Source organism: Falco cherrug, chromosome 11 (assembly GCF_023634085.1).
Source record: "Falco cherrug isolate bFalChe1 chromosome 11, bFalChe1.pri, whole genome shotgun sequence".
Classification (NCBI taxonomy): Eukaryota; Metazoa; Chordata; class Aves; order Falconiformes; family Falconidae; genus Falco; species Falco cherrug.
Window position 1 is genome coordinate 10,750,601 of NC_073707.1, and position 15,498 is coordinate 10,766,098.

General features: G+C 38.4%; 1 protein-coding gene across 8 annotated transcripts in view; it reads right to left on the bottom strand.

Annotated features, from left to right (window-relative positions):
- The window catches only part of PER2 (period circadian regulator 2), a 51,341-nt gene that overhangs the window by 6,054 nt on the left and 29,789 nt on the right, over positions 1 to 15,498 (bottom strand). For all 8 annotated transcript variants that reach the window (XM_055723520.1, XM_055723521.1, XM_055723522.1 and 5 more), the window contains 10 exons: positions 12,100 to 12,206; positions 11,336 to 11,489; positions 10,803 to 10,911; positions 10,297 to 10,428; positions 8,326 to 8,422; positions 7,225 to 7,381; positions 7,015 to 7,142; positions 5,192 to 5,365; positions 4,676 to 4,936; positions 2,466 to 3,313 (listed from right to left, as the gene is read on the bottom strand). In XM_055723520.1, coding sequence (XP_055579495.1) covers positions 2,466 to 3,313; positions 4,676 to 4,936; positions 5,192 to 5,365; positions 7,015 to 7,142; positions 7,225 to 7,381; positions 8,326 to 8,422; positions 10,297 to 10,428; positions 10,803 to 10,911; positions 11,336 to 11,489; positions 12,100 to 12,206 — 2,167 coding nt within the window. The remainder of the gene's footprint in view (positions 1 to 2,465; positions 3,314 to 4,675; positions 4,937 to 5,191; positions 5,366 to 7,014; positions 7,143 to 7,224; positions 7,382 to 8,325; positions 8,423 to 10,296; positions 10,429 to 10,802; positions 10,912 to 11,335; positions 11,490 to 12,099; positions 12,207 to 15,498) is intronic.

Sequence of the window (15,498 nt, forward strand, 5' to 3'; positions counted from 1 at the left end):
AGGGGGGGGGGGGGGGGGGAATAATGAAAAAAAATATCAAGGCTATTTCGTTACTAATCATTTACACTTAGTTTTAATCCAATTCACTTTATATTCTAATATATTTACACAGTTATTCAAAGACTGTCACCAATAACATGTGCTAAGACCAACTGAGAAATAATGAAGTGGACTGATAGGCAGACAAGTGGTCTTCCACTAATAACGAGATTTGAATTCAATTTATCTTAAAATAAGAAAAAAAAAATCATTTAGTGAGGATGTAAGGATGGTGTTTGCTATTCAGTTTTGACAGCCCCTGCTACCCTGGACAAGTCAGAATTTATCCAAGCCACCCAAGACAAGCAGTTGCTCCTACTATAATCTACTTCAAAGAGATTTGCACCAGTGGTCCAATCACTGTTACTACTCTCAAAGCATGATGAGAAGGAAGGTGTTCCCAGATGCAAGCTTCCTAGGCAAGATAATATATTTATATGTTTTTAAGGGAAAAAGCATTAACTACACTGACTTCTAACACAAGCAAAACCTCACTGCAAGTCAGTTTGAAGACTAAATATTAGAAATTAAGCTTGACAGAACTTAGCAAAATACATAATAATGGAAAGCACTAGCTTTACCCTTAACACATTCCTGAACAAATACCCATATTGTCTTCATTTTCCAGTAAGTGATGAGGAAATTGGAGAAAGCTACATTTTGCAGGATTGTAAATTATGGGAACTAACAGTTCAAGGAAATTCAAAAGAAATTGCCAGCAAAACTGTTACTGTTAAGTTTTGTTATCAAGCCTCTTTTTATTCCAGCTGAGGCATCTCAGATAAGTTACAGGCTGTCACAGACACACTGCGATACCACAGGGCAAGTCAAAAGTTTTTTTAGTCAAGATTCCAGAGCTGTTACGTAGGGCACAGAATACATTAGTCCAAATATGGCACCGGAGGCATATATCCTTGGAAATTTCTCCATAAGTGACATTTGCACAACTAGTATGCTAGAGAATTTTTTAAAATGAAAGCCAGATGTATTTGCTCTCAAGATCATAAGATAACAAGCTTGTAATAACAGAATATGACAAGGTTTTGTACTGTATCAAACAAGTTTGGAAGCTTCTCTAGCAAAGTATAGATATAACAAAAATCCATTTCTCTCTGTTCTCCCTCTATTCGTCCCCCTTAAGGATCACTATCAAGAATAATAGGTAAAATAAATAATCTGGAAAATATCCTGGGAGAAAAGTTTAACATGGAGATTAAATGCTCCCCACAGCGTGAGGAACAAGCTTTTTCAGAATTTTTTCCTTCCTCTTCCTTTATAACTTCTAATGTAGATACATGCTTATAACTCACTGCGCAAAGAAAGTAATCTAATCAGCTGCTAGCATCAACACTAACAATGCTTTTTACTGATTACTTAAGATTAACTTAGTTCTCAGGCACTCCTAAAAGTAAAAGCCACCCCCACCTTCCAACGCCTGCCTTTTTTTTTTTTTTTTTTAAATCATCAGTAAATGCAAGTTTTACTTTGTAACTGTACCATTAGGTGCAGAGACCAGTTACAAACCACAGCACAAGAAAAGCAGGAGGGAGAAAGGAGCCAGTCTAAAAGGTTTAGACAACTCCATCCCATCAGTGACTTGGCGTTTATAAAGACATGCTGTACTGCCTTTAAAAATCACTAATATTAGACTATATATTTCTGTCACATTAACCTTTAGGACATATTGCTCCAGCTGAAGGTTCTGTAAGGTTATCTGTTGAACGGATTCCACAAATTTGAATGAGCCAGAAAATTAAAAAACCCTGAAGTTACCAAATAGCTCGGCACAGTTTTAGTGCACCAAACAAAAAAAGTTATGGTCTGCAAGTAACAATCCATTCTTCCTTTACTTTGCTTGCTTGCTTGTAAACAAAGATGTGATTTTATTTTAAGTCAGCTTCTTTCAGACCACTTAAGGATTATTTCCTCCTTCCACACGAATTCACTACCCCAAAACTTTTTGCTAAAAATTAAAATGGTCTTATTATTTTAAAGCTATTTCACTGCTTTTCAATGGGCTTATCCATAGTTTTTTTAAAAACTGGAACAAAACTGTCTCAGGATGTATTTCCAAGCTTCCTAAAGTAACTTTAGAAGAACAAGGTGGTTTTAATTTTTTGAAAGTTAAGACCATTCTAAGGATTGGATTTAATGGTTTATTCAGGCTGCTCAAGTTTGAATTTACTAACTACAGTTGTGAATCCATCTCCTGGCATTATATTGACCAATTACTGTCTATCATTAATAAGCAGGTCCCACAAGTGAAAGAACTGAAGATGATGTAGCAGAGACAGGAAAGGTTGAGGGGTGGGGTGGGGGGGAAGTTATCTATTTTAGGTATCTATGCATATTAACAACTTCAGATACATTCAAGAATGTGAATACTTAAAAAAACCAAACACCACCGAACCCATCAGCACACTTACTGGTAAGGATCCCTTTCCACTACAGTTATCAGTTGTCACGATTTTGCCTATGGCTCCTTCTTCACTTAAAGCTCCATGTAAACCTGCAGGAACTCCACTTTCTGCCGTTTTTGTGGTTTCTTCTAACTGTAGAAGATTCAGAGGAGAACTGCACCTTGACTGGAACAGAGGTGGTGAAGCCTGCTCTTGAGGACCCACTGACTGTGGAGTGCAAGAACGGGATGGCTCATTTCGTGGCTCTGCGACAGGAACCTTTTCACACTCTGCTGGCGGATTATAATGGAATGGCTGCGTTGGAAAAAACGCCTGTTGTGGGAAAGGGCTGGGTGTAGCAAATGTTGGCTGTGTCGGAAATACTGTCTGTGAAGAGAACGTGGAATGGGCAGGGAAGGTGGGCTGGCTGTGGTAAAGCGTCTGAGGTAAGTTATGGTTCATCTCTGGGTAGACATAGTTGGGGAGCACAAGAGCTACAAGAGGTGTCATGAGGGGCGCAGAGAATTGGGGTGGTTGCATAGGGCAAGTATTTCCAGATTCTGGCAACTGATTAAAACCAGACAGTGAAGTCTCAGGAGCTGGTGGCACAGTCCCTGTTGCTGGAAAAACAGGAAGCGGGTATGCAGGCATAACCGTGGGAAAAGACATCGCGGAATAGCTCGCTTGCGAAGTGTCTGATGGTGACCAGGCAGTAGTATTTAAACCTTGAAGGGGGAACCGATGGGGGAGTTTAGTTCCAGAAGTTGTACTGTCTGAAGACTCCTGTGGTTTAATGCGCTTGGATTTCCTGTTCTTTCCACTTTTCTTCCAAGGCTGATCCATTCCAGAAGTGCCGTTTCTCTGTCCACGGCCACCTGTGGAAAAAAAAAATAAAAATAAATGCAGGCATCAGGAAGGATTCTACTTGCAGTCTGGATTCCTTTTACCTTGTCAACCATAGAAGTTGCTCAGAACTGCAGCTCTGGACCTAAATGGAAGCATTTGGGAAGGGGTCAGGTTCATTTTACCTCTAGCACAGGAGCTGAGCTAACTGGGCAATCAAAACCACGCTGACACACCGTGGAAGACAGCAGCAACGGATCAATTCAGGCTCAAATGTGTGTCACCCAAACAGCACAAAGCTGCAAAAGAGTGGCTCCCAGAGGGTCAGACTTCTAATTACTCCAGCAATTACAACGAAAGCAGTATGGGACATGACTGAAAGCATTTCTAGAGTGTTAAGGTCATGCAGGTCTGTAATTGAAAAAGGTGAGTAAAAAAAAGCAGAAGGAGATGAAGTACTGAAAGAAAAAAAAATCTGAGGGGCAAAAAGCATGCTACCTTTGCAACCTTATTTTAGGAGAAACCTTCACCAAATGACTCCTCCCTAGGTAAAGGCCTGTCAGTTCATCTGATTACAGATATGACAAAAATCCATAAAATACCTCTGGCACCAAAAGCTGCTCAAATTTTTAGTTTGTCTAAAGCTTATTTAGATAGGCTGAAAGCTTATAGAGTATAAAGAATGCAAGGGGACTAAAGGGTTCCAGAACAGGTTTCCTAAATCAAGGACCTGCATAAATATTTAAATAAAAAATGAAAGATAAGAGTCTGCAAAAAATGCTTAGCAGTGTCTAACTTCTGTCCCAAGTCAGGTCAAGACTGAAACAGGAACAAAGTCAGATCAGTATCAAGCACTTCTGAAAATGCCACTGGAGCTCCTAGTCCTAATTAACAAAACCACCTCACCATTACAGCTAGCCTGTGCCATTTCCATCCCACTGATCACATTATTAACTTAAAGGCAGCCAAACAACTATTAGATTGTTTCACCAGTTACATAATAGTGGAATGGGGGACGCTGGATGTAAAGTGAAGGGGCTGAAAACAAACAAAATCACAAACCTGAAAAAACAGATGGAAAGACAGAAAGAAAAGCAGGGGAATAAAGCATAGATGCAATAAAGCAAACATGCTAAAGCATGGTTTTTGTCTCTTGAAAATGGATGCATAACAGTAATAATATAGTAAACAGAAAAATCAGAACATTAGTAACTAAAGTGTCAGTTATTACATTAAAAGCTATGTTCTACTCTCAATCTTCGAGCAAAACTTATCAGAAAGAATTCTTCTGTGGACTTTAAAAATAGCATGCAACTGTCACTATGGAAATGCTCTCTCAACAGGATTTACTTCCTATATAAATAAAAGTTTTATTGTGAAAACTATTGCAGTACCTCGTTCACCAGGCCGTCCTTTTGGTTTATCTTGCAAGTAGTAACTGCAGTGGGACTGAAAAATATTAAAGCTCTTTATTTGTTTAAACTTATTCAAAAAGCTCTGCTCTTCTTTTTGTGTATGCACTGCAAGGACTTCCTTTGTAAGTCCCAGTTTTTTAAATGGCTCCTTTTCTTGATTTACATGTGCAGAGCTGGATGGAGGGGCAAGAAGTTGGCCATCTAAGAGTTCTGCTCCACTTGGACCATCTTCTATCATTTCTACAGAAACAGGAGGAAAAAAAATAAAGTGAAGAAAGCTCTGTATATGCATTTAAGCTACGACAATCCTGTAATAATTCTGCTGCAAGTTTAAGATATACATTCTGTCCCTATTTATTCCATTTCCATAGGAACATTTTAGCTGTAAGAAAAATACAGATTACAAGCAGAAGCTAGCTGTTCACATGTCTGAAGTTTACACTTGCTTGCAATCGCCATTTTGGAGAAAATTTTAGCAAAAAAAAATAATCATACCCAATTCAGGTTGTGGTTTTTTGTCTCCAACGTGAACAATGGTGCTACTGTAGCTGCATTGACTTGTGAGAGACACAACACTTTCAGGCTTGCCAGGTAAAGCCAAAGATGTTAAGTGAGCACCAACCACCGGGGGACCACTTGATTTACCAGATGCCTTCAACACAGCAGGATCTATTAAATGACAAAGTTGTAGTTTATGAACATAAACAAGAGCAAATACAAGTTATATGCTGCTATGGTTGCAAAACAGTAGAGGCTAAACTGTGCTTGACAAGACACAAGATTAACATGCTACTTTACTTAATGCATTCCACCAAGAACATTTTAGGAATAGAATGACTTCTAAGCAACCAAATCCAATCCTCTACTTTCACACAGAGCCAAACCAAATCTTTCCAACGAAGGACTTCTTGCTCTTTTCTGGTCTTCACTCTTCTTTCATGGCACAATTTTGGAAAGAAGTTTCTAGCCTCTTCCAGCCTAAGATTAAGTCCCACCTAGCTCCCATGTTGTTGTACACTAATCTATGTCATTAGCTGCTCATCCTAACAGCTTTGCTTCTAAGCATCCTTCTACTTAATTCTCTCACCTGAAAGCTAAACACAACAATCTACCAGAGATCATACCACTGCCTCACAAAACAGTATTAAAACATTCCTTCTCTAGTAGGAATACTTGGCATAATACATATCTAAGACCTAAAGTTTCGTGTTTTCCTGACTAGAGTATGCTGGTAGTTTTGTCGTTGTCAGTCATGACTGCACCAAAAAGCTAGTGACTCCACACCTCCATAACTGCATGGACTCCAAATGACAGCAGAAATTATGTTCCCAACTGCATGATGCTAGCTCCACCATTTCTTCCTCTCTAGTTCTCGAGGCATTTTCAGTTCCTTCTACAGGACATTGTTCCTATCTATGCTGATACGTTACACTTTGATTCTAAAAGCTGCATTCGAACTTTTTCTTGAAGCTCATCAAAAGGAAATATAGACAAGATCATTCCCAAAACCAATTTTTGAGCAACTCCACTACACGCTTCCCCTTCAGCCTCATACAACGGCAAGGCTGAATCAGCATGTCTCTCATTTGCATATCCAATTTAACAATCTCTCAGTTCTTGTACTGAAAAAAACAAAACAGTTATGTTCTTCACCTTAGCTCCCCACCCAGACAAGTGTAGCATTTGACAGTCCCTAAGTCCTAACAAATCAAGTTAATGGTTTTGCCTACAGCAGACTTTTTAGATAGCTATCCCCAGTAATCCCCATCTTTTATTTTCATGGCTGGACATTGCTTTCCTATGGGTTCTTGTGCCTAACACAGCACAGAGCAGTCCGATGCTGCATTTTACCCTCTCTTGTTCCCTTATATTTTTTTAATGTCCACAAAAAGAAACAGAAGTGTCATATGCATATTTTTGTTGCAATTAATTAGCTGTCTAGGTTCTTCAGGTTCAACCAAGTTCCTCATCTGGTTGTTCTTAAAAATCCCAACTGTGAAGCAAACTTGTTATGTTTTATAAGAATTCAAGTCCTAGAACTCAAAATTCTGCTGTATTTTGTATAGTACAAATAAACTTATTGCATCTACAATTTTTGATTTTGTATCAACTTTTGTATCAATGTTGATATTGTATCAACTACTCAGTAGTTTGATTGTAGGGAAGATTTTTATTGTAAGAGTTAGATCCCCAACATCTAACACTGAGCAATGGGCTATGAGGTCATGCTTAAGCTACACTTATCATTATTCTGCAAAGAAATAAAACCCAACCGGCTGCTAGCAAAAATCAAGAAAAAAGCTGTGATGTAGAGATACCTCCCAAGGGCTGTACAGCGTTATCAGCTGGTTTTTGTTCATGAACTCCAGAATTCAGTGATGCAACACTTGATGAAGGTTCACATTTTCTTTTTGCTGTACCAGGCACATTACAACTCTCCAAGTACCTAAAACATAATAATTTAGTAATGTTAGATACAGAAGTCTTAAGTCCGGAGATCAAGAGTAATTTACACACTTGTTGCTTACCTGATGACACTGTCCAAACAGCTAATCTGTTGATAAGAATATACAGGTTGTTCTTTCCAAGCCAACTCTTCAGTAGTCACGTTTTTAGGAGCGGCTGTTACTGCAGTATCTTTTCCCACTACGTCTTTCACCTGACCACCAGGAACACTTTGTTTTTCTGTGAAGAGAAACACGGCTATTATGCAATTAAGGCGTTAAAACCTTGCAAATTCCCCTAAGAGCAACAGTAAAATTTCTCATTTAAACATATTTCTTAACAGTCACAAGTTAACCACTGTAAAGCAAGTGAGAGGTTTCCACACTAACAGATGAATATTCTGTAAATATTTTCCTGTCCTTATGGATTCTTGGAGGCGTGAAGTTTAATTCAGTTGATGCATATGGGTTCAAAGGGAACAGACGTTACAGCTATAACAGAATAGATATCATTAGAGTTGAAACACACTCATTATGAGGACAACTCCAGTGCATTAAGTTATAAAAAGTTATTAGAACAATACATTAATGTATGCAGAATTAAAATCTCATTAGCAAGATTTTCATTTATGAACTTAAAAATTCCTGAGGTTACAACAAACAGGAAAGATGACATACATAACTTTAAGGTCCTTTCCAACCCAAATCGTTCTACGATTCTAGGATTTTCTGTTAGATGGAGGAAAATAAAGATCATCCATTCCCAGCCCCCCTGCCATGGGCAGGGACACCCCGCACGAGCCCAGGTTGCTCCCAGCCCCGTCCAGCCTGGCCTTGGGCACTGCCAGGGATGGGGCACCCACAGCTGCTCTGGGCAACCTGCGCCAGCATCTTGCCATCCTCACAGTAAAGAAAAATGTTTTCAAAGTCAAACAAACTACAGTTAAGGTACTTCAGAACAACAGCTTTAGGACATGCCTTAACTCTGTATTACACCGTTACCAATTCAGATATAGCTGAGCACAATATTTTCCTGAACACAGTGGAGACACACAAGTCTATAGTTTTAATTCATAAAAATGCTGTCTTTATGCATTGAATAGAACTAAACTAGAAGAAATCCTACTATCATATTCTACGAGACACCAGCACAACAAACTAATAATTAACTTCCTAATGTCTTACCTGCAAAAGACTCTCTCTTATGTTCCAGTTTTGCTCTATTGTCGGTAAAAATACGCTGTCCTTTATTTTTGACCTTACGCGCATCTTGACAAACTTCCTGAAAGCAGATAATTGAAAAGAGTTATTACAAAATTCTGACATAAATCATCATAGAATCATAGAATGGTTTGGGTTGGAAAAGACCTTAAAGATCATAGAGTTCCAACCCCCCTGCCATGGGCAGGGACACCATCCACTAGACCAGGTTGCTCCCAGCCCCATCCAGCCTGGCCCTGAACGCTTCCAGGGATGGGGCACCCACAGCTGCTCTGGGCAATCTGTGCCAGTGTCTCACCACCCTCACAGGGAAGAATTTCTTCCTCATATCTAATGTAAATGTGCCCTCCTTCAGCTTCCAGCCATTCCCCCTTGTCCTATTGCTACACACCCTTGTGAAAAGTCCTTCCCCAGCTTTCTTGTAGGTCCCCTTTAGGTACCGGGAGGCTGCTACAAGGTCTCCCCAGAGCCTTCTCTTCATGCATAGCGATTCCTCAGTAGACTAAATCTAGTCTTAGTTAATCTCTTATTTTACAATTAGTCTGATCATGGGAGAAATCCTGATGTATAGAATTTTATTGTGCAGCAGCAGAATTTCAGGAATTGGAAAGAATAAATTTAAAGCATGTTCTTTGTAGACAATTACTCGGTATTTTGTTTCATATGGTTGAATAGCTTGGATAGGAAAATATAAGGATACACTACAAAGAAGACTCCAAGAGGAAAAAAAAAAAAAAAAAAAAGAAAAAAAAAAAAAGGAGCATCGCTTGGTAAAAAAAAAACCTGCTCCTAAGACCCAGAACTTTTTGTGCTAGAAGTTTAACCAAGCACTGACAGGATGTTAATAGAACTATACTGTAACAGTATTCACTGTCTGTATAGATAACCATCTTCACTATTTTCCTCAAAACCAAGATCTCCTTAAACATTACTTTTCTGCATAGCTCTGAAATACAACGAGTTATCTGTTAAACAAAAAATCCAGACACTTCATCTGCTTAAGCCACCAGTGTTTAGGGACTGAAAGCCAGGAAGATGACCACCTTGGCAAGAGCAGCAGTCTGCCATGCCTGATCACAAAAGCAGAAAACAGATTTTGGAGAATTATCCTACAAGCAATATAACTAAGTAAAGGAATTCTGGTTTTCAGAATTAAATGCAACTCAATGAGCTTACAGCAAATCTGCCAAGAACGACAGGAAAGCCAAAATGACTCGAGATGTTAAAAGGTGCGGTTCCTTTGACTACATCCACATTCAGTACGTTACCATCCATCTGATTTACTTTGCCTATGGAATAGTTCTGTTAAGCACAGGCACAAATTTAACGCTGCTCTTTAGTTCAGACTAATGGAGCTAAAAAAGTTACATCTCCCTATCAACTACATGTAGCAATGGCCCAATCTATGGTAAAGGTAAGTTTTAAGCTGGAAAAAACCCCTTATTTTATTGCATTCCATTTATTTAATTCCATATTATATAGTGTGATTTTGCAACATAAAAAGCAATCAAGGTCAAGCTATCACTTGGCTATGCATGTATGACTATTTTATCTTTAGTTTCATGTGGGAAAATAGTAATTAGACTTTCCCCTCCCAAAAGGAACTTCTTTCAAATATCCAGCTGTTTTTCCCAGAAACACAGCATATCGCATATAATGGACATAAGAGTAAGTTAACATACTGTACAGGTTTAAATTCTTTAGGCACACCAACTCTCACACCTATAACTATGCTTCAGTATCCTGAGACTTCATCTACATCAGAAGTGTTTATTCCCCTAGACAGATTTTGTCCATATTAAGCGAAAAATAGATCACTTTTTCCTTATACAGTCTTCCATCTCTAATTTGAAAGAGTTATGCTAAAAGTAAAAAAAGCCCACTTTTACACATTTGTTTTGTGCCACACACTTGAATAAGAAAAACCAAACCTACTGGTTTATCCTTATGAGTGTCTTCATTATTATTTCCTGTGCTGTCACTGGAGGATGCCACGCTCATTAAGTGCTCATGTGAACCATTGCTACCCAGACTTCCATAGCCACTGGATCCACTGTTGTGTACAGGCTGTTAACAACAACAAAATATATATAAACACATATTTCTCAGCAAACCAGCTTTAAACAAAACTGAAATTGTTACCAGCAATTCCATCTGAGGAAAAGATTTATTTTAGGATATTTTTAATTGTTTGTTTTTGTTTTTGTTTTTTTATTTATTTTGTGAGGACTCCATAGCTGCATAAAATCCTTAAAATAATAACTGGAGCTTTAAGATACTTCATTAAGTCTTGTCTGGTTATCACGAGTGTAAAGTAATTTCCAGGATTATAGCCACAAATTCGACTACAAGAGTGGAGAGCTAACCAAAACATCACACAAAGATAAATGACCTTTCTTCAGTGGGAAATGAAAAGGGTAACATTAAAGCACATGCTGTACCTGCAATAATAGCCGATATATTTGCTCAGTGATTTCCTGAACGCTGGGATGAAGGATTCTATCCTCTGTATAGTTGGGAGCGGCAAAGACATCTTCGTTCAAGGGACCACTGCATAAACCAAACATAAGCCAATTCATTACCAATGCAAGTACTTCCATCACAGAGAGACGACAACTTCAAGTTACCATCTCTATATACAGTCAACAGAAACTGATTCTGATTCTATTGCATCTACAACCTTTATATAAAATACATATCTAGAATACATACCCTTAACTCACTTTGACCATGACTTCCCTCTTCTGAAGCAACTCTTCACAGTACTAGCAGCATTTGAAGGACTTTAATTTTTTTTTAAATCAGTGAGTACATCACAAAATCCAATTTTAAAAGGATGTAATTTTTATGTGTAGTTCCTGCCCTGCCCCCCCCGGCAATCCTTTATGTCTTTCCTAAGGATCACTATATAAACTCAAGGAGAGGGAAAATATAATAAAGAAAGATGTTAAAGTCCAACAGTTTGTTGACTTACGTCCTAACTTTGTGTCTTCCGATAATAAATGAAACTTTTCGACTCCAAGGGTTGATGAAACTGGACCAGCTAGTATCCATGGTTATATAATCTCCATTTCTAGTGCAAAACCTGATTGGCGAATAGTCAAAAGGCTGTCCTCCATACTGCAGTACTGCAGGGAACAGTTAAAAAAAGAGTCAGATCAATGTTTGCACAACGCTACTTAATGATTCAGGATTTCACAATGCATTGCAAAGGAAAATGATATTTGAAGGAAAAAATACCAGACGTGTCTGTACATTTAGAAATACTGTGCTACCAGAATAAGCGGACCTTCATTATTTACTGGACTACGTTAAGAAAATCACCTTCAGAATACAAGCTAACGATGACTGAAGAAACACCTTTACATTTGCAAAGTTTAATAAATGAACATTGCCAGGATCGCTCCTATTTTCTCCTTTATGAAATAAGAAAACTACGTTTAACGTATGACAACTTCTATCACTGCATTCCCAAGAAAATTTTCTTTATGTCTCAAATATTCATTTACAGTCAATTTGTTTACAGCAGACACATAAGCTTCCTATGAAAAATGACATTGAGCGATTTCTCATTTTCATCTACTTGCATCAAGAACCAAGTTGTAGAATAAAGGACTCATTATTTACTTGCAGAAAAATTCAGTCACAATTAATTTTCACCTCCTACTTGCTGAGGTCTTTGTAGTCACTTTCCTCTTTTAGAAAAATTATATTTCTGCACAGTAAGAGATTACATACTTTTTTTGTGAATTGCTAGCATTAAGGGTCTGTCATTTGGGTGAAGATGCACCAAGACTGGTGTTCCTATCAAGTCCTGAGGTAGGTATCCCAACAGAGGTACTGCTCTGGAGAAAGAAAAAAATGAAAAAAAATTAAAATCAAATTGAATAAAAGCATATTTAAACTTTAAAATGTTTCCATTCAGTTTATTTGCTCTTTACAGGAAAAAGAGAATGAGTAAGTTTAAGCTTAAATTTGGGGAAATAGCAGGGCCAACTTGATATCAGTAGTACTCTTTGAAGAAGAGGGGTTTTGTTTGTTTGTGGCATGGTTGTGATTTTTTAGTAATTTTACAAAAGTACACCACCAGACCAAATCAAGGAGTCTGCTACAGCAGTTCTGTCTTTTCTATGCTACCTAGCTCTACAGGATAAATACTTACCCTAATTTTAAAAGAGCATTAATAAAGTTTAATCTGTTAAAGCTCCTGTGAAGGGAAATAGTACCCCAATCTACGGGCTGCAAGCCAAGGCTAAGGATCACAGGATTACTACAGCTGAACTAGCAACAGGACAGCTGACTAGGACTCCAGAAAACTCTCTCACAGGCAGGTTAAGAGTTCAACTCATAACGGAGCTGCAAGGAAGCAAGCTTATTAATTAAAACAGTGAATTAAAAATAATGTTACCAAATTCCTGCACATTATTACCTCTAACAATGTGAATGACTAATTTTTGTGATGAAGTGATTTTCATTGATCACTTAAAGCATTCACACTAAAGTAGAAAGAGTGAAAGTTCACGAGTGTTAGCTTGCACCTTACCCTGCAAGCTAACTGCCAAAACCAATGCATTATTTTTTTCCGAGGTGTAAGCCAACACCACTCAGTAATGTTTGAGAAGTTGCCAGATGCCACCAAGTCACCTTGTAAACTCAGAGTGCGGTACAACTTCCCCCACAGCCCCATTCAATGACAAAGGCCCACCCAGGAGCAGAAAGCAAGTGTCTGACCAGCTTTAACAAAGAACTTGGCTGCAGTGCACCACAGACACAGAACCTGTGTCGCATTGCAACTCTAAAGCGTTATGGGACAAACGCTTCAATATCGCACTTCCAAACAACCCACTGGAATTAGATCAGCTCCCCAAACATCCCCTTCTGGCAAAGAGGCTGACATATTCAGGGGGAAATGATCCTTCAGTAAGGCATCGGTTGCTATCAACTAGTTAAGGAGTCTTAAAAGCTTGTGGATGATCTAAAGCAAATGACTTCACAAAGCTGAAATACCAATTGATATAATTTTGACACACCGACATTTAGAAAAGCTGCCCAATTCAAAGCGCATAAGGAAAGTTATGCTACTAGAGGAGTAGCAATAGCTACAAATAACAAATCAGCTCTGAACGACTTCAATTAGGACTTCAAATAACATTGTAAGAAGTAGAAGAAAACATGATGTTTTGTTCAGCACTGTTCCTATTCTTTGCCACCTGCTTAATTAAAGCCTGGCAAACTTTACGTTTGAGTTTCGACAGAACACCTACCGTAAAAGGGATAAAACTTTAAACTGTTATTTATTAACCTAGCTGTAAAGAAAGATGCAAATTCAGTCACTTCTATTAAAAGTAAGAAGTCCCCTATGCATTTTTATACAGATACGAAGATCACTGGAAGAGTCAAGCATCTAGAATATAAGACCAATGAGTAGACACTGAGCTGGGCTCATCTGTTCTGACGCAGAGGAGAACAATGAATGATCCAGGAGCTTCCCACATCTACTGGAAAGAGGACTTACAAAGATGGAGTTAAGTTTTCTTGGTGATGCCAGCCAATAAAACTATGGGCAGCAGCCTCAGACTGCAGCCCAGAAAGCTTATGTTGGATGTTAGGAAGAGTTTCTTAACAGAACAAGAAGTTCAACACAGGAACAGTTTCCCATACAGGTTGTGTGATCTCCGTCCTTAAGAGGTTTTCAGGCATTACTGAGACAAGGTCACAGCTGCCCTAACCTAGAACTGGGCAATGGTTCCATCTCAAGCACAAGGATGGAACAGTGACCTCCAGCAGTCCCTTCCAACCAGCATTTTTGTGATTATACAGTATTGTATTTGAGAATACTTAATTTACTATCTACTAGTGGCAGTACTTCAGCATCATTATGCTTCCTCATAATGAATAACTGAAAAATAACTCAAGAGTTTAAGTTGTTAAACTCATATTATGAAGGCAAATGCACATATGGCAAAAGAACAGCTGATGAGGAGAGGCAGCAAGTTTGGTTAGTGTTTTATACAATTACATTTTAAGTGTCAGAACAACATGAATAGGAAGTCTCTTTATATGATTGCAAGCTAAACAGGAAACTGCTTTAAATTCATTTACTAAGATCACTCACTCCACTGTGAACTATAGAGAACTCCTTACAACCATCATGCACATCAAGTATCAAATACATTTCAAAGACAAATATATACAGGAATGATCCATTTAATTTTGGGGAAATTATTTGTACTTAACATACTCTATGCAGAGATCCACTTGCAGACTTAGGACAAATAAGCAGTTTTCCAACCCATTAACACATACAGATTACAGAATTTATTTTATGCAAGTCAGGCAACAGTTTCAGTGTTGTATTATGAACAATTCTCACTCGGCAGCAGGTGTTCAGTTGTATATTTTTAAATATTAGACTCCACTTTCTCCAAGAATCTATTTTTGTGTATTCCACCTAACCCTGGAGAGCTTAAGAGTAATAAACTACATATGCCTATCTCGGTAAATGTTTATCTGGCTGCCAATGCTCTCAGGAGTTAAATAAGCAAAATCAACCACATATATCAGAAGACAGAAACAGATGAAAGAAAGTCCTAATATCAGACCAAGATGTAATCAACCCTCACTGTGAATGTTCAAAAATCATATCTGAGAATAAGTGACAACACCAGCCTAACTGGAAAGAAGCTTCCATAGTAGTCATCGAGAAAGGATTTACTGTACTCACTCCACTCAAGCCCAAGAATAAGGGCAAAGTTTTCCGTTCAGTAATCTTGCCATTTCTGTTAAGTGACTACTGGAAATAAACACACTGGGCTGCATGGAGGAAGGGAAGCTTTGCATTGTGCCATTAGCCTATCTGAGACTATAAACCTACCCTGCAAAGCAGCAGTTGGCTTGGAGCACGTGTGAGAATGAGGGAGGGAGAAAAATCCGTGAAGATGACAGAACTATACTGGACTAAGCACTTCTTTTGTCAACTGAAACTGTTTAGAGAGACTGTATAAATTACACCATGGAAATTCTGTTTGTCAGCATTACATTGTCTTCTATCCTGTGGGAACTCTTCATGCCAAGCTACAATGTCCACACAAGTTAGCCCAAACCAGCTGTACCTTAAAGTCCAAATTTACCCCTCAC